The sequence below is a fragment of the Notamacropus eugenii genome, chromosome 6 (genome assembly GCF_028372415.1).
Source record: "Notamacropus eugenii isolate mMacEug1 chromosome 6, mMacEug1.pri_v2, whole genome shotgun sequence".
NCBI classification, from domain to species: Eukaryota; Metazoa; Chordata; class Mammalia; order Diprotodontia; family Macropodidae; genus Notamacropus; species Notamacropus eugenii.
The window spans coordinates 137,176,752-137,199,506 of NC_092877.1; the positions used below are offsets into that span (position 1 = coordinate 137,176,752).

The following is a 22,755-nucleotide window of genomic DNA, read 5'->3' on the forward strand; positions in this document are numbered from 1 at the left end:
ATGACAAAAGTCAACACTGCAGGGATCAGAGACAGACAACACATTGTTGGTCCAACCATTCTGGAAAGCAATGCAGAAAAATGGCTAAAATGTCCACACCCTTTGACTCAGGGATTCCGTTGCACAAGAAAGCCAATGGCAAAAAAGAACTTTTGTTGTAGAAAGAATTAGAAACAAAGTAGTTGACCATCAATTGAGGAATGACTACAAAAATTATGACACACAAATGTAACGAATATTGCTGTCATAAGAAATGATAAATACAGTGAATATAAGAAAGTACACAAAAGACTGATGTGAACTGATGCAACGTGAACTAAGCAGCACCAAAAAAATAATAGAGTTACTACAATGCTATCTCTCAGATTAGATTTTTTTTCCCAAAAAATAAACTATAAAGATATTATCATGGTTAACCATTCTCAGAAGCCTAAATTTCCTGTTAGTTTTATAAAAGTGAAGAGGTTATACAGGGCAGAGGGCAAATTTAAAGAGCTGCTCCATCTGCAAAACAAATCTTTGAGGGGAGCAGAGCCAACATGGAGGAGTAACAGCACGGACTTTCTAGAGCATTTCCCTCAAGCACAGCCAAATACCTGTAAAAAATGACTCTAAACAATTCTGGAGCTGCAGAACTCACAGAATGACAGACTGAAGCAAATCTCCAGCTCAAGACAGCCTGGAAGGTCGCTGGGAAGCGTCTATCGCACCACTGGGAACAGAGCACAATACAGTTTGGGCCAGCACAGATGGGGCCTGAGCAGACCTTGGAGCAACTGAATCTCAGGTAACTGTGGCGGTCTATAGACTTCATGACCCCAAAACTCTGAGGACAAATTGGAAGGTCAGTGGATAAAGTTTGTGGGAGCAATGTGTGAGAGCGGAGTGGTCCAGAACCCAGTTCTGGGCCAGCAGAGGAGAGAGGGGGTGGAGGAACCCCTCAGCAGCCACAGCAGCAGCAGGGGCAGCTGCAGTCACTGTTTCTAGAGTTTTAGGCCCACAGATTGTGGGGGGATCAAACTGCTGATGGTGCACCCTCCACCCCTACTGGAAGCAGAGAACCAACTTGACAAAAAGCTCAAAAATCAAGTAAATGGCTGGGGAAATGAGCAAAAACCAGAAAAAGAATCAGACTATAGAATCTCACTTTGGTGACAAGGAAGACCACAGCACGCAAAGAGAAGACTGCAAAGTCAAAGCTTCTGCATCCAAAGCCTCCAACAATGCAATGGTCTCAGGCCATGGAGGAGCTCAAAAAGGATCATGAAAAAAAATGGGAGGAATGCAATAAAAATTATGAAAAACAAGTCAACTGCTTGCTAAAGGAGACCCAAAAAATGCTGAAGAAAATAACACTAAAAACTAGACTAACTCAAATGACAGAAGAGATTTAAAAAGTCAATGAAGAGAAGAATGCCCTACAAAGCAGAACTGGCCAGGTGGAAAAGAAGGTTCAAAAGCTCACTGAGGAAAATAATTCCTTAAACATCAGAATGGAGCAGATGGAAGCCAATGACTATGAAAAAAAAAGAAATTATAAAACAAAACCAAAAGAATGAAAAAGTAACAGACAAGGTGAAATATTTCATTGGAAAAACAACTGACCTGGAAAATAGATCCAGGAGATAATTTAAAATTTACAGGACTACCTGAAAGCCATGATCAAAAAAAGAGCCTAGACATCATCTTTCATGAAATTATCAAGGAAAACTGCCCTGATATTCTAGAACCAGGGGGCAAAATAAATATTGAAAGAATCCATCAATCGCCTCCTGAAAGATCCCAAAAGGAAAACTCCTAGGAATATTGTAGCCAAATTCCAGAGCTTCCAGGTCAAGGAGAAAATATTGCAAGCAGCCAGAAAGAAATTGAGTATTGTGGAAATACAATCAAGATAACACAAGATCTAGCAACTTCTATATTAAGTGACTGTAGGGCTTGAATATGATATTCCAGAAGTCAAAGGAACTAGGATTAAGAATCACCTACCTGGCAAAACTGAGTATAATCATTTAGGGGAAAAAATGATCATTCAATGAAACACAGGACTTCCAAGTTATTCTTGATGAAAAGACCAGAGCCAAATAGAAAATTTGACTTTCAAACACAAGAATCAAGAGAAACATGAAAAGGTAAACAGGAAAGAGAAATCCTCCCTTATACTCACCCTATATATTCAATCTATCATCAAATTTTTTTTCTATCTTTATATCACTTACTCCATTTACACACCTACCATCTTAGTTCAGGTCCTCATCACTTCTCATTCAGACTAAACCTCTTATTTTGTCTCTCTACTCCTATCCATCTTCCACAGTTGCCAATGTGATTTTCCTAAACCCTAAGTCTGATCCTGTCATTACTCTATTTTTTTTTTTTGAGAACTTCAAAAACTTTATTATGGAAAAGAAATTGAAGAAGTCATTAACAAACAAAAACAAGAGGTGCAAGTTGAAAACTACCAGATACATTTACAAGGAAATTCCACGAAACATTTATTGTATTTTTTCTTTTGTTTTTCTGCTCAGTATTTGGTTTGATGTGTTTTTTTCCTTAAATAATGATTTTATTTGTTTTCGGTGTTCTATAATCACTTCCATATATCTTAGATTTTTTTCTCCTCCCTCTTCGTTTTTCCCCACTCCCTCCCAGAGACGGCTTACAATCTTATACAGGTTCTACACATATGTTCCTATTCAATACAATTTCACCAAAGTCATGTTGATTAGAAGAATTAAAATGAATGGGAGAAACCATAAAACAAAACAACAGAAAGCACAAAAGAAAATGGTCCGCTTCGTTCTGCAATCCAATTCCACAGTTCTTTCTCTGGATGTGGAAGGCGTTTTGTCTCAAAAGTCCATTCAGAATTTTTTAGGTCCTATGAAGGACTAAGTCTACCAGAAAAATTCCTCACATACTCTGGCTGTTACTGTGCACAACGTTCTCCTGATTCTACTCCTTTCACTCAGCATCAGTTCATATAACTCCTTCCAGGCCTCTCTGAAGTCTTTCTGTGCATCATTTCTTGAATCTCCTTTTCCATTTGGCTAATTCTGCTTTTGAAAGCATTCTTCTCCTCATTGGCTTTTTGAACTTCTTTTGCCAGTTGAGTTAGCTTATCTTTCAAGGTGTTATTTTCTTCAGCATTTTTTTGGGTCTCCTTCAGCAGGGTGTTTACTTGTTTTTCATGCTTTGCTTGCATGTCACTCATTTCTCTTCCCAGTTTTTCCTTCACCTCTCTAATTGTGCATCATTTCTTATGGCACAATAGTATTCCATTACATTCACATACCACAACTTGTTCAGCCATTCCCCTGTTGATGGGCACCCCTTTGATTTCCAGTTTTTGGCCACCACAAAGAGTACTACTATAAATATTTTTGTACATGTGGGACCCTTTCCCATTTTTATGATATGTTGGGGATACAGTCCTAGAAGCAATATTGCTGGGTCAAAAGGTATGCACATTTTTTGTAGCCCTTTGGGCATAGTTCCAAATTGCTCTCCAGAATGGTTGTACCAGCTCACAGCTCCACCAACAATGAACTAGTGTTCCAACTCTCCCACATCTTCTCCAACATTTATCATACTCCTGGTTTTGTCATGTTAGCCAATCTGATAGGTGTGATGTGGTACCTCAGACTTGTTTTGATTTGCATCTCTCTAATCAATAGTGATTTTCCATATTCCAATAGCATTTTTCCATATGACTATAGATAGCTTTAATTTCTTCCTCTGAAAACTGCCTGTTCATATCCTTTGACCATTTATCAACTGGGGAATGACTTATATTCTTGTACATTTGACTCAATTCTCTATTTTAAAAATGAGGCCTTTATCATAGACACTAGCTATAAAAATTCTTTCTCAGTTTTCTGCTTCCCTCCTAATCTTGGCTGCATTGAGTTTAGTTGTGCAAATACTTTTCAATTTAATGTAATCAAAATTATTGGTTTTGCACATCATAATATTTTCTATCTCCAGTTTGATCAAAAATTTCTCCACTCTCCATAAATCTGACAAATACACTATTCCTTGCTCCACTAATTTGTTTATGGTATCAATCTTTATACCTCGATCATGTATCCATTTGGATTTTATTCTTGTTTATGGTGTCAGGCATTGGTCTATGCCCAGTTTCCACCATACTGTTATCCAGTTTTCCCAGCAATTTCTGTCAAACAATGAGTTCTTATCCCAGAAGCTGGGGTCCTTGGGTTTATCAAACAGTAGATTGCTATAATCAAATATAAACTCCTGTCTTGACATTTAAAGCTCTTCCCAAGCTGGTTCCTTTCTGCCTTTCCAGCTATCATATGTTACCCCCTCACCATACTATGCATTGTCTATCCTCATACCTGTAATGCATCCCTACCTCTTGAAATTCCAAATTTCTTGCAAGATTCAGTTCAACCACAATCTTCCAATATGAAACCTTTCTTGATACCTCCCTCCCCAGCTGCCTCCCTCCAAAACCTACCCTTCTTCATTTTACATATTCTGTATGCAGTTATATGTGTATACATTCTCTCAGTTATGTTATGTGAGGTTATGTAAACTCACTAATGTCAAATGTTTCACTTTTGTCTTAGTATTCCCAATATGTAACACAGTGCCTGACCAAGAGTAGGCACTTAATAATGCATAGTGATTGACAGATGGTTCTGAAAAAAGATTAGAAAAATGGACTAGGTAAGTATTTGCTTCAGATCATTTAGATGCTGCCCTAAAGTTCACAGGATAATAAGATTTAAAAGTGAAAGACTGAGTTTCTTTCCAGCTTCAACTTTCTCTTATTCATCAAGTAAAACTTAATTTTCTATTCTGTAATCTATTTGTTGTTTCTCATTATTTTCTCTAGGTAGTGAATTGGTTTTAGTATTTTTTCATAATAACTCTGAGATAAAAAAATTCATTCGACATGTGTATTTTGTTTTTAATATATTTATACATGTGGTAATTCTTTCCTCTATCAAGGAAGGAAAATTTAAGAAAATACTGCTTGGTCATCAGTAACTTTCTGGACACCCTCCCCCTGCCCAAGCAAACCAACCAACCCATCAACAGCAGCACATCAAATCATACTCAACAGATTAAAAGTCAGAACCCACATTCAAAAGAGTCAGCAAAAACGGAAAGGTATAAGCTACCCTTATCCCTTTTGCTTTGAGAATGGTGTTGCATTTATATCCCTTCAATATCATTTATCTAGTCTCTGTTTTCAGGATTTTTTTCCCCTATATTTGAAAGAACCTCAGGATTCAAATGCACAGAAAGAAGCAAAAAAAGCAAAAACAAACATCTATTTTAAGACAGAAAAAGAGTCAAGTTACTAAATAAAGATGAAGGTCTAGGTAGGTACACTTCCACCTCTTTCCCCCAGCTGATAAGCCCCATGTCTCACGTTTGTCTCACACATAAAGTTTAGAAGAAAGGAGAAGATAAGCATTCCCACAAAGCTTTGGCTACCAAAATGATAAGGAAAGATCCAAAAAAACAGGGGAGTCAGAATTGGCTTGGTGCAAAAATGTCCTTGGCAGCAGCGAATTTGGTCAAGAACAGAAAGGGAGATAGAGAGAAAATGGCCACTGGCATTAAGGTAACTGTGAGCATGAAGGCCCAGCAGATATTTTCACATGATGAGACTAAGCCCCTAGACAGAAGATGACAAAAGTGGTACCTGGGAGAAAAAGCTGAAGGCAGAATTTATATATAAATGAGACTGCGGGTGACTACCCTTGAATTAGACAGAGACCACCAGAGTATCCTATGTCATGACTCCCCTCCAAATGACTGAACATCAATTCTCTAAGAAAATTGGTCTTGAATAGAAAAACAGACCTCCTAGCTCCCCCTGTGGAAGCCAATTAGGCAGAGGGTGAATCTAAGGACCAAACTTTGTTTCTCAGAGTTTGAAAACATACCTTCTACTAAAAGAGTTGGGCTACAAGGAACCACGTATGGATATATGGCTCATATTGTCATTACTTTAACCTGTAAGATTTTGATTCTTTTTTCATTGACAGTTATGAGTAAAGAATTGTATACAGTTAAAACCATGATGGGGTGATTAATTGCATTTTTTTTAAAGTAGGGAAAGGAAGATGCTATTGCTTTTTAATGGGGAGAATGTACTATGAGGCAAGTCTAATTAAATAAATCCACATACACCAAAACTCCAAAAACAAATGACTACATAGAAAGGGAGGAGCCCAGCAATTAAAAGGGTCTGACACTTGACCAGCCCCCTGGTGGTTAAATTAAGAACTAAACTTCATAATAAAAAAAGTGTCCCGAAAGTCTTAGTGTGGTTTTAAGCTTTAGTAGTTGAAATTTATTTACATCCTCTTGCTCAAACACCATAAAACTGACAAAATGAGTTACTATCTTAGCCTAGCCATTTCCTGTAAGATCTTTGAAGGACAGTAAGAATAAGGAATTTTATGTCATCATGTTTATATACATATATATATATGCACACACATAAACACACACACATTCTCAACATATATTTTTCGTGGCATCCTTTCATTAGCAACAAAAGTATTCAGTAATGCTATATATCCCATTCCTTTTGGAAAAAAAGTACAACTAATAAAAGCACAACTAACTTTCCTTCCCGCTGCAACTTAGATTCTGAAAATAGCTTTAGGCTTTAAATTTAAATTAAAACTACCAAAGCCAAAACAAGAAGGCATAATATAATAATAATACTAATCCAATGGTTATACTAGTAATCTCCTGCTTAAAAAGTGATAGGAATTCACCAAATAAGTTCTATATTCTTCTTAACACAGAAATAGTTTTTTTCTTCAAAACAATTCCTAATAAAAAAAAGCTTTAAGAATCATCCTTTTTTGTAACTCTTGGTAACTGTAACCCACTTCAGAACAATGCAAGAGTATATGAAAGCACAGCTTTAACAGATAATAAAAATCTGATTGAAATATTTGGCAAAACAATTCCATTTCTAACCTGGTCTATTAAATAATCACTTTAAATGAAATTAAAAGGATATACCAAGTGTGTAGAGATGTGTCTTCTTATCAGAAAAAAACTTTTTCAAGTCTACATTTGGAATTTTAGCATGCTTCTCTTCAAAAACTTCAGTTTTAGGATGTTTATATCTAAAGATCAAATGAAGTTTATGATCTTCTCCACACTTATCTGGTCCAAACATAATGGTGTAGGGTGTTTTATCAAAGAAATTTTCCTGCAAAAGGGGGGAGAAAGGGGAGAGGCGAGAGATGTCTTAATAATAGGTACAGGATTACAAAATATTTAATGAACTCCTCCTGTTCTCTACGCAATCTATACAAATATACATATATGTGTATATATATATATATATATATATCCCTTAAGATATATTTTATATAAGAAAATTATTCTCAATATATGAAAGATTACTTGAAAAGAATAATTTTATGAACACTAATAGACTAAATAGAAAAAAATTAATGTAGGAGGCAGCAGCAGAAAGAGCACTGAACTATAAATCAGAACAATGACATTTTGCAAACGCCTATCACTGTGGAAGGTTCTGAAGTTACCATATCAATCAACGTTTTTATATGCTCCTTTTCACCTTATAATATGACTTTTAAAAAAAGAACCTGTGATTTCACTGGTGTAGAAAACTCTCTGTAAGCTAATTCTTCTACTAATGCAGATAGGCACCTGGTCCCCAACCTATAGTCTTGAGAATTGCTTGGGACACGGAAAAGTAAAGTGACTTGCCCAGTATGTGTACGAGGACTTAAACTTGGATCTTCCTGACTCAAAGGCCAGCTATCAGCTAAGGCATGTTGCCATACCATAAGGCTTAAAATACTTCAATGTTTGATATATTAAAGTTTCTGTAGAAGAGAATCATTTTCTACTTAAAGAATTAATATCATTTAATATCAATTTTCTTTTAATGCACAAAAGGGAAAAAGTAGCAAAAGTATTACTCCAACAGGCACAGAAGGGTCAAAGAAACCATACAAACTAGCTTATTTTCAATCATTTCTACTCCCAGTGGAATTGTATTTTCAAGTGATCTTGACCAATTGTGAATGCTACCACAAACTGCTACTCTACAACTTCTATTTGATACAATGCACTAACCCATATTTTATAGAACTAGGGTTCTTTATCTCTTCTGTGTTATAAAGTTCCCCAGTAACCCCACAGTGAAGTTAATCAACATATGGACCCCTTCTCAGAATAATGTTTTTTTAAATGCATAAAATACTAAAAGTTATAAAAAATAAGAAACTCTACTACAGAAAATTCTATCAAATTGTATGTTAAATTATTCCTCCTCTCAAATGGATTGAATAAAATAGGAGTTTAATCAAAGTGTTTTCCAAAGTTACAATTTTCTAAATCTTTTGTGCATTCACTCTGTAACTTTTCTCTTAACAATATAAACAAAATGCTTCATTATCACTTGTGTTATATTGCTTTTCTGAACTTGTGAATCTCATTTTGAAATTATACATAAATTTACCTTACTCCTACCTACAGTATTTCAAAATCATGCTTTATAATTTACAATTACAGTAAAATTTTAATAAAGTTGATACTAATAAGTAACATAACTAACAAAAGGACAAAAGCTTTTAGTTATGTTGAGTTTTAGAAAGTCAGAAGTTATTTCAATTACCCTTAATTTTAACATTTGTTCAATTTACTAAATATATCTTTAAAAACGTGTACCAATTCAATAAAATTCAATATTAATAGCTCATACCAGATTCAAATAATCATTATCTGTTAGAAGCTTAATGTATGCGCCACCACAATCCATGCCATTCTGAAAATTTACTTCGTATCTGCATAAGTGAAAAACAAGAAATCATTAAAATGACTACTTTTTATTTATCAATATGAAATGAAGTAAAGCATCCTGCACATCAGTAAGTGATCTCAAAATAATTCCTATAATCTCTACAGCAAACAAGCTTCAATATGTCCTGTTAAAATACAATTTGAATCCCTGAAATACAAAAATGAAAGTTAATTCTCTCCCATACAAAACACAGGCGAATCTTCAAGAACACCTGAAAAATATAAAATTTAAACTGAGAAAATGTCCTGTGTCCATAATATGCTCTAATAAAGCTTCAAGACAGAACTTCAAATATCTGTGAAACTAAAATTCACACTTCAAAAGAGAAAGATCCACAGGCTTTTTTCTTCATGATAGTTTGCTTTTTATCTCAGTAACAAAATATTTAATGGAATCTCCAGAATTCAGATCATCCGGATTACCTGCCTTTCAGCCAACCTAAACCCATAGTGGTTGATTATTCAGTCAAATGCTTCTAAGAAAAGATACTTTATAACTTTCTTTAATAACCTGTCACAATCTTTACATATCCAGATTCAGGGCAAAGCATCAATGAATGAGATTATTCTCATCAATCTTTTGCTATTGTGTGTGCCTCTGGTGGTTACATGCCCTCCTGGTTAAAAGAGTAAATATGTCCTTAGGCAAGTCATTCAACCCTCTTTGCCTCATTTTTCTCATCTGTAAAATGGCAAATTTTACAAATGGCAAAACACTCCTATACCATTGCCAAGAAAATCCCAAATGGGATCACAGAAAGTTGGACACGACCGAAAAATGACTGTAGAACGATAAGGACAAAAAAGTTCCTAGTAATATGGGCAAAATAATCTGACCATGGTATGTGCCTATCAGGAATCTTCAGCTGGTCATCCTCTCCCCACCCCCAGCTCAGCACCAGAGACCTTCACAATTCGGCTTCAGCTTCGTTTTGCAAGTTTACTATACATTCTTCCCTTTTACTTCTTCCATAAATTGGCCTAGGGGAGCTTCCTCAGAGTTAGCATTCTATCTCCTTCCTCCATCCTTTCACGCAGGCTCTCATCCACATTTACCTTCACCTTTTAGTACACCCTGGTTATCCTTCAAGACTTAGTTTAAATGCTGTTTCCTGCAGGAGGCTTTTCTTGAGCCCACTGTTTGTGCTCTCTCCCCCATCAAATAATCATTAGTATAATTTATATGCTTACATGTTACATTCTTCCTCTCAAATGCAAGTTTACTTGAAGGCAGGAATTTTGTTTCACTTTTGTATATGCTAGTGAGGACCTAGAGAACCACATGGCTTTGAGGTCGCAGGTTCCCCACCCCTGGTAGCACACATATTAATTTAAGATTGGACTGAAAATATCCTTTAAAATGACTAGGTTTAAATGAAAATATCTGTGCAATAAAAATTTCTTTAAAGAAAAGTTGGCAAATAAATCAATGGCTTTTTCTGATATACATTAAAATATCTTGATGCCAATTAAGTTCATTTAACTTCTTTAATGCTCTCCTCAATAGAAATAAAAAACAAATATTTACTATCTCCCTGAAATAAACTCTTCTCAGGGATAGGATCTTCCAACCTTTAACATCCAGTACTGTAAGGAGAAATTTGCTTGCTTGTCAGGCACTGATTTGTGTTAAAATAATGAATGCTAATTTCATCATTTCATCCCTGAGCCTTTCATTGAAGCACTGGAAAAAAAAAAGCTGTGAATGTTGGCAACTTTTGTTGCTTTTCTTTCACCTCTGTTATTTAAATTCTGGAGTAAAAAACATAACTCCTAGAAGGCTGCCAAATTCTAAATATAGTGGTAGGAGTAACCTTTGACATTCTGAGGATGAGAGAAGAGAGACTGAATTTTCAATAGAGTAAAATCTTAATGATAAACTAAGCTGTTTTCAACTCACAACTGCATTCTTTAAAGCCTACCTATAAATGAACATGGTATAGACTTACATGTGTACACAGATGGGTTACAACTGTGTAAAAACATGCAATAGCAGTAATGATAAGAAGAGGATCTGTAGTGTTGTAAACGGTTTAAAGTTTAATGTCTGCTACATTTTTTTTTCTGTCAAGCTGCTAAAGTCCATGAGGGAAAAAAAAATTCTTATCTATAACTGGTAATTAAGACACTGAAAGTTTCAGTTAAATTAAAAATACTAATATTTAAAGTAGTTTTCTTTTTTTTTTTTTGGTAATAATTCTTTTATACAACCTGTGAATTTTCACTAATGGCTGACTGGCAAACAATAATTCATCATTCAAGTTGACTGCTCTCTTACTTAAGCACAAGAACTTAAGCTAGCATATTAACCTAAAACAAAACATGAATGCTGAATAGTGGAGAGAGCCCTGGAATTTAGAGTCAGCATGTTCAAAAAGTGCTCTGACAACTAATCTGTTGTGTGAACTTTCCATTTAACAGTTGAGCTTCAGTTTCTTTGCCAATAAAATGGCAATGATATACCCCTCCCTCATTCTTCATGCGTTTCTTGTAAACAGATTGTTGGATTCTGATTTTTAATCAATTCTGCTATCAGTTTCTGCTTTATAGATGAGGTTCACACACAAAGTTACAAATATCTGCCTCACAGATCTGCTGTGAGGAAAATACATATCCCAATATAATTCATGTTCTTTTCAAATAGCAAATTTTATATAGCATTTTTATGTAACAAATTTAGGTTGCATTATTTTGTTGTAAAGAATTAAACATTTAAATGTGTAACAAATTAATGTATCAGCTGCTTCATACCTAATTGGTTTCACACTCAACAGGATACTAAATTTCTACAAAGGGAGGCAAGTTTGCAAGGAAAGTTAGTACTCTTAACTGATATCTAAATGTATGTATTAAATATTTCAAATTTACAAAATTGTAAGTTCTGAGAAAGCATCACAAAACTTACTGAACTATCAAAGGTTTATCTGCAAAAATAAATGGTTTTGATAACAGAGCTGATATTGCATGATGCTTTGCTTGTGATTTCAAAACTAGTCCTCTGTCACCAGGCACTCTGTTTTCTTTCAAATCTTCTATTTCCCATCTTCCTATAAAAGGGAAAAAAAGGATAGTGAAAAAATCATTTTTACAGAAGAAAAATCAAGAAGCATATACACTAACTATAACATCTATGTTAGTCAAGAAAATGTACCATTATCTTTTGTTTTGAGAAGGCAACATACTATGTTAAAACTGGTTTATTCAACCAAAAGATTCTTGCCTATCATGTTTTTAAATGTTAGTGTCTGTGGGGAACTACAAAATCTGAAGTGCTAAGATGTGGGGATTTAATTGTGTTCACTATGTGTTGTCTTCAAGTCACTGCACCATGATCATCAAGCAGTCTCACTGGTTTTCTAGCTGTCTTCCTCCCTTTGCTGTACCTGATTTAACTATTTTTAGCTCTACTCCCTGCAAAGTATCTTCAGATTCTTTTTTGCTTAGCCTAATCTCTAGTTGGGACTTGACCGTTCAAGTCTTCCCTCTTTTCTTTACTCCTTTAGCATTTTTAAGTGCCTTTTTGACTTAGGCAGTTAGACAAAGAAGTATACTTTTTAACAGCCTGGTATTTTTGAGCCTTTGCCCATTAGTTATCCAAGGATTCCAATACTCCATATGTTGAAAAATTTATTATCAGTATTGTATCCTCTTCTATCATAAACATAGTCTAAGAACTTTAAGTCTATGTTTTTCTCTATACCAAATCAAATGCTTTCTTTAAATAATAAACCCAATGGGCTCCTAATATTTTCTGTATTAGTAATTATGATGGCAAAGAAATGGTGTACTACAGAAAAGCACCTATGGAAAACTACCTTTTAATGTCTTCATTATGGACAACTGATACAAGACCATTCAGTTCTTTTTGCTATTTTTATAGAGAGAAGAAATTGGGTAGGTATAGGGTCAGTGGTTATCTTCTCAAGTGTCTTTTTTGGTAAAAGCACCATGAGTGCTCTTGATCATTCTTTTAGAGCTCCCCTCTTTGGAACTGCAGTTAAGTCTGAAAATAGTCTCAAGGCTTTTTTGGCTTGATCTTTCAAGCTTTTTTTTCTCACTGACATATGAACTTGATAACACGTTTTTAAAAACTGAGTAATTACATAGCACAATTCTTTAATTCCCCAGTCCCCACAAGGATTGGATGTTAAATTTAATTATTCTGTGATCACTAACACAGCAGTCTTTTTTCATTGAGTAATAACCCCATCTTGTGGACTTTTAGGATATTGTGGCTGTAGATTTTTAAAACCATGCTGAGTTTACACAACTACAAGCACTAAATGGAATGTACTGACTATGGAACAGGCATCAGAGAGGTACAACTTTAGAAAACTTTGAGTGGAAAGAATGAAATCAAATTGAGGAATAATTTTGGCCATTAGACTGAAGGATTCCCCACCCCATGGTATATGTTAACAATCTATTGATCAAAATATTTAACTGATCAGGAAACCTTATTCCCAGACTAATTATAAAGAATTTCACAGGACTTCAGTAAAATCCAATGGTTCTTAGTATTACTCATAAAGACCTGGTTTATGGCTAAATTTAAAATATTATGATATTTCAAAACAAAGTTTCAGTGATATCACAATAAAACCAGTATTTTAATATATAATACATATAATTTAATATACTTTGGGGGGCAAGCAGAAATAAGCGAGATAGGAACCTTGAAACACCTTTTATCACAATCCTTCGATAACTTGTCATTCAAAGAACAAAAAATATTATTACATAAAAGTTAGACTTAAAATCTGATTTGATGCAATAAGAGAGTTCCCTAAACCATTCCAGGAGTTTTGATTAATAGTACTGAGCCAGGGGAAAAAAAATGCCACTTATTAGCATGTAGATGTCAAAAGCTTCTTAAACTCTTAAATAGATGATAGGAAAAGGAGAAAGTAAAGGGGTTAAAACATTTTTATTATTTTATTAACTTTTGTAAGTATGTAGACTAGTGTTTTTTGTTTCCACTTTATGTAAATGACACTAATAGAAAAGGATAGAGTCTTGTTTGATAAGTTAACTAAAAAACGGCAATGGGAAAGCTAAAAAATAAATCCACAGACTGAAGCTGATCACAGTATTCTTTTCCACTCCTATTTTGCTGAGTTGCATGTTCCCATGGAGACCACAAGTTTTGAGTTTAAAATAACTTAAGTTTTATAAACATAGCTTCTTTTAATGTACACATACATATTTTTTTAAATTTGCTAAGTTCTTACATGTAGTCAGAAATTCAAATCACTGAAAACTTTTACACAAAGTTTCTATTCTATAAAGTGGAATACACTAATTTTTATTTAATGACAAAATGTACAGCAAATTAACTTTTTTCTGACTCCTCCCAGTGGTTACCTCCAAAAAAAGGCCCAATTCTTTGTTCTTCCTTGTCCCTGAAATACAACATTGCTACCCTAAGATTTTTGGCTCAGATTATATTTATTAAGTACTAGATACTACCTAGAAACTTTTTAGCTTAAAAGAAATACTGCTCAAAATACTAGCAACTCAAGGGCATTTTGAATCGAAATATGGATGCCTGGGTTCAAATTCTAGCTCTACAATTAAGCTTTCACAACATCAGTTTCCTTACAGGACTGTTGTGGAAAAGGCTTGTAAAAAGTTTAAATCTCTATGTCAACATGAATAATAATTAGATGACTAAGTTTTAAATTACCTGTTGCAGTGACAAATGTCTTTACACAACAACTAGGAATAGTTAATGCTGCTCTATTTTAAAAATAACAATCCTTATAACCCACCTCTGTAGTTTACAGAGCACCTTTTGCACCACATACCCTATAAGAGATGTAACATAAGCATCGTGATGTTTTTGTTTTATAGAGAGTAAAAATGAAGATCAGAGAGTTAAGTAACTTGCTCCAAGTCACATAGCTATAAAGTGACTGAGACAGGGTTTGATTCCTGGTCTCTTCATTCCAAGGACAGGCTTCATTTTATTGCCACACTGCTACCTCTTCACTGATAAGTATCCATCACACAAGTGTATCTTTCAAAAACTTACAATTAACTTCTTAAGTTTCTTTAAAGACAACTGGCAAATTTCACCAAAAATGTAATTGGGTCAAATATACTAAACAGATCACAAAATGTAGCATAAACATGTATATATTTAAGGAGTTTACCATCATATTTAGCAATGTTCTCATCGGTATCTTCTTTCCTTGCTTTGGATAATACCCACCTGTAAACAATTAGTATTTTTTAATGAATGGCACACATGTTTATCAGCTTTTCAAATAGTTTAGAAATAAGACAAATGAGTAAACTGCATAGAAGCTGTATTTTATGAAGAAAGAGAATAAGGTTCACTTTCCATTGAAAATACAGTATATGGTTTATTTCTAAAAGTAACTGTGAACTTAACTTGAAATAAATATGTACAACTATTTACACTTAAAACATTTCTCAGACACACATCCACGACAAATCATTTATATACTTTCTCTGAATCTCCAGCCTTTGGTCATTCATCTCTATGAATTAAAATAATTTTTTCTTTTTATAGTCATTATCTTTAGACAACTTTGTTTCAAAAACGCTATTTGACATGAGTTTTCCCATGTTCCTTTTTCTCCTTGCTATTTATTAATATCATTACTTAGCACAATGTACACAGCAATGGGCCTTGAGTCACAAACACCAGAGTTCAAATCCAGACTCAGACAGTTATTGGTTTACCCTTCTGTTTACCTCTATTTCCTCATCTGTGAAATGGTGATAATAATAGCACCTACCTCCCAGGGGTGTTTTGAGGATCAAATGAGATAGTGCCTGGCACATAATAAATGCACTATCCAAATTTAAGCTATTATTATTATACCATATATCATTATATTACATGTATTCAGCATTTTAACAATTGTTCAATTCAACAAATATTTATTTAAAGCATCTAATTTATGTGAGTAATTATTTTCTTGTGCTGAGGATAAAGGCAAACTCCATAGTTCCTACATTCGATGAACAAGCATGCCTACTATTATGTACCAGACACTGCACCCAGTGCTGCAGGGCTCAGGGATAGATAAATTTCTTAAAAGGTCATTTGAAAAGGGAGAAAACATTGACAACTGGTTGTACTAGGAAAGATTTCAGAGTATGCAGCCTCTGAATTGGGCCTTAATAGAAGGTAAGGATTCTGGAAAGGCCATGTTGAAGAGGGAGTACAACCCAGGTGTGGAGGATGGTTGTACAAATTAAGAACAGAGGAGAAATGTCAAGTTCAAGAGCCAGTAGCTGAGTTTGGCTGAAACATAGAGGCTCTGAAGAAGAGCAATAAAAAATCTAGAAAGGTAGGCTGGAGCCAAAGAATGGAGGAAAGCCAAGAAGGAATACTGTCTGATATGTGTCTTAGGAGGATTGTTTGGAGACCTATGTGGAGTATGACTTAGAGAAGGGGAAAAAAGGAGGGAGACTTTATTACAACATTACTATAATGTTCCATCTGAGAAATAATCAAAGCCTGTACTAGAATGAATGGTGGTGGTATATGAATCAAGAAAAGACAGATGAGAGATGTAAAGACATAAGACTTCTTGATCTCAATTTTAAATAATGCTGATATATATATACAAATACATACCCAAACATCTCTACTGAGGAAATCAAATTTATATTGTCTCCATTTTTTGTAACTTATTCTGTTCTAGATCACTGCTGACATTCTGCATACTGCCTAAGTCACACTGAGTTAAGTTCAAAAGTTCAGCTTTCTTCTCTGAGTTAATTAAGTTCATAAGTTCAGCTTTCCCGCTAATCACAGTTCTATTCATGTCAAGGAAATCTGTTATCCTTGAAGGATGCAGGTAGGTGCCAGAGAGTCTCGTCTGAATCACTGCAACACTGGCTGTCCTTCCAGAAAGTCTGGTCTGTTACTGCTGTGACGCTAGCCAAGGTCGATACCACCAATCAGACTGTTCTCACACCCATGATGCTTCAGACTTTGTAACCAATCATATTAAATTCCTGATCTATGATGCTTCAGCCTGCTAGTTTCTTGGATGCTCCTCCATTTGTTCATAAAAATGATTTATCTGCCTTGATTTGGGGCCTTTTTTGCTTATGAAACCCCTTTTATTGATAACTGATAGCCTTACTAACAAATTTAACATGCTCAGAAAAATCTGACGAAACATCTTTTTTTTCTCTATCACTAATATTAGGATTATTGGGTCAGAAGTAATATTTTTGTGATTAGTGTGTTTGTTGTTTAAAAAAACACTGCCAACCAGAAATTTCATCCAGAATAAAGGATTGTACTGACTTCTCAAAAATACCATGAATAACTGAGTTTTGTCCTTTTTAGTTACTTTTGCCAATTTGATGTAAAGGGGATATAAAGTAGCACTTCGAAGCCATTTAAAATTTATATTTCCTTAATGATTAGCAAGGCTGAACATTTTTTCAAGTAATTGTTCATTTTTTTTCCAAGTGGTTGTTCATTAATACATATATCCATTCTCCTTTGTAAATTGCCTTTTCATATCTTTTTACCATTAATCTAATGACTAGGTTATTTACCTAAAATATTTATAGCATTTTAAAACATTTTGGACAATAAGCTTGTTAAGTTTACTAAAAATGTTTTCCCAATCTCTTATTTTAATCTTGAGTATATGAAGGTTTTTTTGGTGTAAATATAATTTTATTATAAAATCTACTTTTTTACTATCATTTAATAGTTTAAAACTAGGATAAAGATATTAATTTTTCCTAATTTAATATATTGATTAATATATATAATCCATTTAGAATTTATTGTGGTATATGACACAAAAGATCTACATTTACGTTCCTCCATATCACAATACAGGTTTTCCAACATTCCTGACATAATGTATCCTTTTCCTGAGATGATGATATGCACAAATTTAACAAATACTCATCTTTTATATGCTTTTGGTTCTATTTCTGCATTGCTATTCATACCTGCTATTCTTCAGTGCTATTCCCACTGGCTTATTTTTCTATATTTTACACAATAAACAATAATCTTAAGGATACTGCTTTTATATAATAAATTCTGAAAGGGCTAGTCCACTTTTATTTGAAATTTTCCCCACCTTCAAAGTAATTACTTTAATATTCCTAATGGTTATTTTTCATATACATTTTATTGCAACATTATTAAGTTCTATATAGAAACCTTAGGGATTACTGTCATTTTTGCTATACTCATCCAACCCATCCACGAACACTGAATTTCCTTCCAGTTAGCTTAGATCTTTTATTTCTGGCTTTTATAGATAATATGTATGTATAGTTAATATCAAAATAATTAATGGTTTATATGTGATGTTTAAAAGTTTTTTCTTTTTATAATATTTGCATGGTCTATATTAGGAACTTATAAGAATGCAATGTTATGTAAATTTACCTTCTATACTACCATTCTGTTAAATTCATGTTACATTTCAATATTCTGTTGAATCTTAATGAATTTTATAAGTAATTATGTAATTCAATGTAATTTGTCTTCTTTGTTTCCTAGGGCAATTCCTCAGTCTTCTCTCTTACAACTGCCAGCATTTCTAATACTATGTCCAATCAATCAGAGCAGTGAGAGTGGACAGTTTTGTTTTCTACCTGTTTTTTTTATTGGAAATATGGTATCTGTTCACTGCATGTGAAGATGACTGAAAAGTTCCTCTAGTCTTTACTTTTTGAAAAATAAGCTAAAATATTTTAAGTGATTATTACTATACATGAATCCTAACTTTTGTCAAAAGCCTTTTCTCCATTTAATGAGCACTTACATCAATGGAACCACAGATCAGTCAATGTTCAATTCAACATTTATTTATGAAGTACCTACAAAGCACCTTGCTTGGTGCTAGGACAACAAAGATAGAATAAAAAGTCCCAGCACTCAAGAAGCTTACAAGGAGGTTGGCAGGCAGATATTTACATAGATAAGTAAATGCAACATAATTCAAGGAAGAAGATAATATTAATAATTAGAGAAATCAGGAAAGGTTTGGAGTAGGGGGTGTTGTTCAGTCATATTCAACTCTTCATGACCCCCATCTGGGCAAAGATACTGAAGTGGTTTGACATTTTTTTAACAGCTCATTTTACAAATGAGGACACTGAGGCAAACAGGGTTAAGTAACTTGCCCAAGGTCACACAGCTGGTAAGTGTCTGAGGCAGGATTTGAACTCAGAAAGATGAGTCTTCCTGACTCCTAGGACTATCCACTGTACTGCCCCTAGAGGGAGATAGCATCTGGAGAATAAGCCTAGAAGAAAAGCTAAGAGTGATTCAGTTTATCAATGCCTATTCCCCTAAGGGAAGGGACAAGAGAAGAAACTTTAAAAGAAAGGGTAAAAGGATCAGATTTTACAGCTAGTTGAGACCCTGGAGATATGATTGAAGTACAAAAGAGGGGGAAGGGGGGCCACTACATTTCACAGAAACTTGTCAGATACTTAGAAGGTTTATACTTTTGTAAAAAGAAAAAAAAAAGGTCTGTATTAAAAGCAATTTTCAATGGTCTAAAATCCCTTAGTTTAAAACATCTTTTTTTTAACAGTCACTATAAACTTACCCAGTCAATATTCCATTATCAAAGGTTTCTGTGAAATACACTTCTCCTATAGGTTGTGGTGTCTTGTATTTTACCTAAAAGACATGTTACATATAGGTTTAAATAAAAAGAAAGCTTTTGAAAAGAACTTCTGTTTATGGGGCAGCTAGGTGGCACAGTGGATAGAGCACCAGCCGTGGTGTAAGGAGGACTTCAATTCAAAGTCACCTCCAACACTTACAGGGTGTATGACCCTGAGCAAGTCACTTAACCCCCAGTGCCTCCAAAACAAAACAAAAAAGAACTTAACATTATCTAACAACTCACAATGATGAAACCTGAAGAAAATAACTGCCGGAAACAATTAACTTTTGGATCTTCCTCTACTGAGTACTGCATAATTTTGTTTATATTATTTTTCCTATCAATGAGGAGACTAGATTTTAGGGAAAGACTATAGCTTAATTAAGCAACACTGAGGGGGGGGCTTGAGTGAAAAAATTTCCAATTCCCATAGGCGAAAGAGATTATTAGTGAACAAGAAACATTCTACATACTTATTATTAGCAAGATTATGATTACACCTATGGAATATAATTCAGTCTAACTCTAGTATAGCGAAATAAAACTGCTTTCGCAGATTCTTTTCCTAAAAAAGAAGCTCTGAAGATTGTTTTGGTGATCTGGGGAACAGGAACAACACTGAAAGTATCTTTTTCTAGTAGGCCTTTCCTAAGAACACACCAGATCTCTCTTACTCTATAACCGATTGACATTTAGGACCTTTCCGCTAATAAAAAAAACAAAAAATCATGTACATTAAGATAGCCCAGTTTAATCTGCGCTTACAGGCAGAAAAGCCAATAGCAGAGAAAAATTCCTGCCTGAAGCTTTCTTCATTGATGAATATGAGTCAGGACCACAGACAGTTGCCAGTTTCTTCCCTATAATTCTCTAAGGCAGAGGTGTCAAACACCAGCCATGCAACCTACATTTCCAAACGTTGCTGGAAACTGATTAAAATACAATTGGGAAATACTGAACAAAATAATTAAGAAGATCTAATGTTAATATGTAGTTTTCTAAGTCAATACACTACCCAGAGGAATCCTGAAGTACAATTTCTAGTTGAGTTTGACACCAAGGCTCTAGAGCATTACTTAATAGCTGTGACTAAGCCAGTCAGTTGGACAATAATAAGTAAGTGTGCTGCTTTCTGTTGATTCTAAAATTCTGTATTTAATGAGAGGAATAACAAAGAAAACACAATCAAAATAGTATGAGGCCCAATGGGAAAACAGAAGGGATGCCCGTCAGGGAATTTACAATTTAGATGATGTAACACAACATTCAAAAATGCGTACACGTGCATCTCTCTGTAAGTAAAAAATCCAAACATGAAACAATGAGTTTATAAAGATTATGTATTACTTCTGAACATGTACCAAATTTTAATGAGTATTCATATTTCAGTATCACCTGATTTTTTGGCAGAATATTTTCTTAGTGAAAGAAGTGTTATTTTCCTCTGCAACAGATAAGAAATTACAACACTTTCTTTTTTTGTTGGAGGAGAACTCTACAGTTTAGAAGCCCTGGAAACAGGAAAGTTTAGAACCATTCTCAAAATAATTTGTTTAACTTAGTCACAAGATCCTATTGTGATGTTCTTTTAAAAAAAATTATTCTTCAGATCACTTAAAAAAAAAAAAAAAAGCAAAACCCTGATAGGTACCATATACGAAAGAGAACAAAACAATTACTGTTGGTAGATTAACAATCTAGACAACCTGGTCATAAATTAATTGACATGAGAAAGTCCCTTCAGAGATCATAGAATCGTAGATCTATAAGAACTTCAGGAATTAATCACATATATGAGTTAAGGTAAAAAAAGATAATTGTACATTTTATAATTAAATTTCATTGCACAATAATCTTACCTCTGGGGGAAGTTTATCTTCATTGGTCATAATTTCTTCTGAACTTTCATCAAAATCCTCCATCTCAACATCTTCATCCTGCAATTCTGCTTTTACTAAGGAGAGCAGCAGAAGACTCAAACACAACCAAAAGCCTTGGAACTGCATATTGCTTATCTGTAAAATTAAGATCAAGTTGCCAATTTAACTATAACGTATAAAACTACCTTTCCAATTTTTACAAATAATAACTCAGGGGGCAGAGACAAGATGGCAAAGTAGAAAGAAGCATGTACTCTAGTGCTTCCCCCACAGCCCACAAAATACCTGTAAAAAATGACTCTCAACAAATTCTAGAGCAGCAGAAGCCACAGAACGACAGAGTGAAAGAGATTTCCAGCCAAAGGTAACCTGGAAGGCCAACAGCAACGGTCTATCCCACAGAATGCTGAGCAGAGCGGAGCCCAGCCCTGGCCACAGGGCACAGGGAGTAACAGGACTGGAACAGGCCTCGGGGGCAGAATCTCCAGTAGAGAGGGTCCCAGATCTCTCAACTCACAAGCAACAAAGAAAACTTAAAAGGTCAGTGAGGGAGGGCTTTCTCAACTGGGTGAGAGGGGAGCAGGGTACCCCCAGCACTGGCCCAGGCAGCGGCAGAGACAGTGGCAACAGCAGCAGCAGCAAGTGGCAGTCGGCAGCTATGGTGGCCGAGGGATGCAGCCTGGGTCCATTGTCCAATCAGCTCAGCTTAAAGCCTCTGGGGGAACTGAGTAGGGGATATGAACCTCAGCCCTGAGGGGAATTGAGCACCTGATCTGAATTAGGACCTCCTCTTGACAAAGGATTCAGAAGTCAAATAACTGGCTGGGAAAATGCCCAAAAAAGGGAAAAAAAATAAGACCATAGAAGGCTATTTTCTTGGTGACCAGGTTATCTCCTTCCATCCTTTCCGATAAGGAAGAACAATGCATATTGTCAGAGGAAGTCAAGGCTTCTGCCTCCAGTACCTCCAAAATGAATATGAAATGGGCTCAGGCCATAGAAGAGCTTGAAAAGTGAGCCAGCAGCTTGCTAAAAGAGAACCAAAAAAATGCTGAGGAAAATAACAGCTTTAAAAATAGTCTAACTCAATTGTAAAAAGAGGTCTAAAAAGCCAATGAGGAGAAGAAGGCTTTAAAAAGCAGAATTAGCCAAATGGAAAAAGAGGTTCAAAAGCTCATTGAACAAAATAGTTCTTTAAAAATGAGAGTGGAGTTCAGGGAAGATAATGACTATACAATAAACCAAGAAGTTACAAAATAAAACCAAAAGACTAAAAAAATGGAAGATCATGTAAAACATCTCATTGGAAAAACAACTGACCTGGAAAATAGATCCAGGATACACAATTTTAAAATTATGGGACTACCGAAAAGCCATGATCAAAAAAAGAG

At 34.7% G+C, this 22,755-nt stretch overlaps 1 protein-coding gene across 3 annotated transcripts in view; it reads right to left on the reverse strand.

Moving 5' to 3' along the window:
• The window catches only part of CLGN (calmegin), a 79,343-nt gene that overhangs the window by 24,976 nt on the left and 31,612 nt on the right, over window positions 1-22,755 (reverse strand). For all 3 annotated transcript variants that reach the window (XM_072621100.1, XM_072621098.1, XM_072621099.1), the window contains exons 2-7: window positions 21,344-21,499; window positions 19,422-19,495; window positions 14,997-15,055; window positions 11,747-11,888; window positions 8,744-8,825; window positions 7,024-7,216 (exon numbers count right to left, since the gene is read on the reverse strand). In XM_072621100.1, coding sequence (XP_072477201.1) covers window positions 7,024-7,216; window positions 8,744-8,825; window positions 11,747-11,888; window positions 14,997-15,055; window positions 19,422-19,495; window positions 21,344-21,490 — 697 coding nt within the window. In that variant the 5' untranslated portion in view covers window positions 21,491-21,499. The remainder of the gene's footprint in view (window positions 1-7,023; window positions 7,217-8,743; window positions 8,826-11,746; window positions 11,889-14,996; window positions 15,056-19,421; window positions 19,496-21,343; window positions 21,500-22,755) is intronic.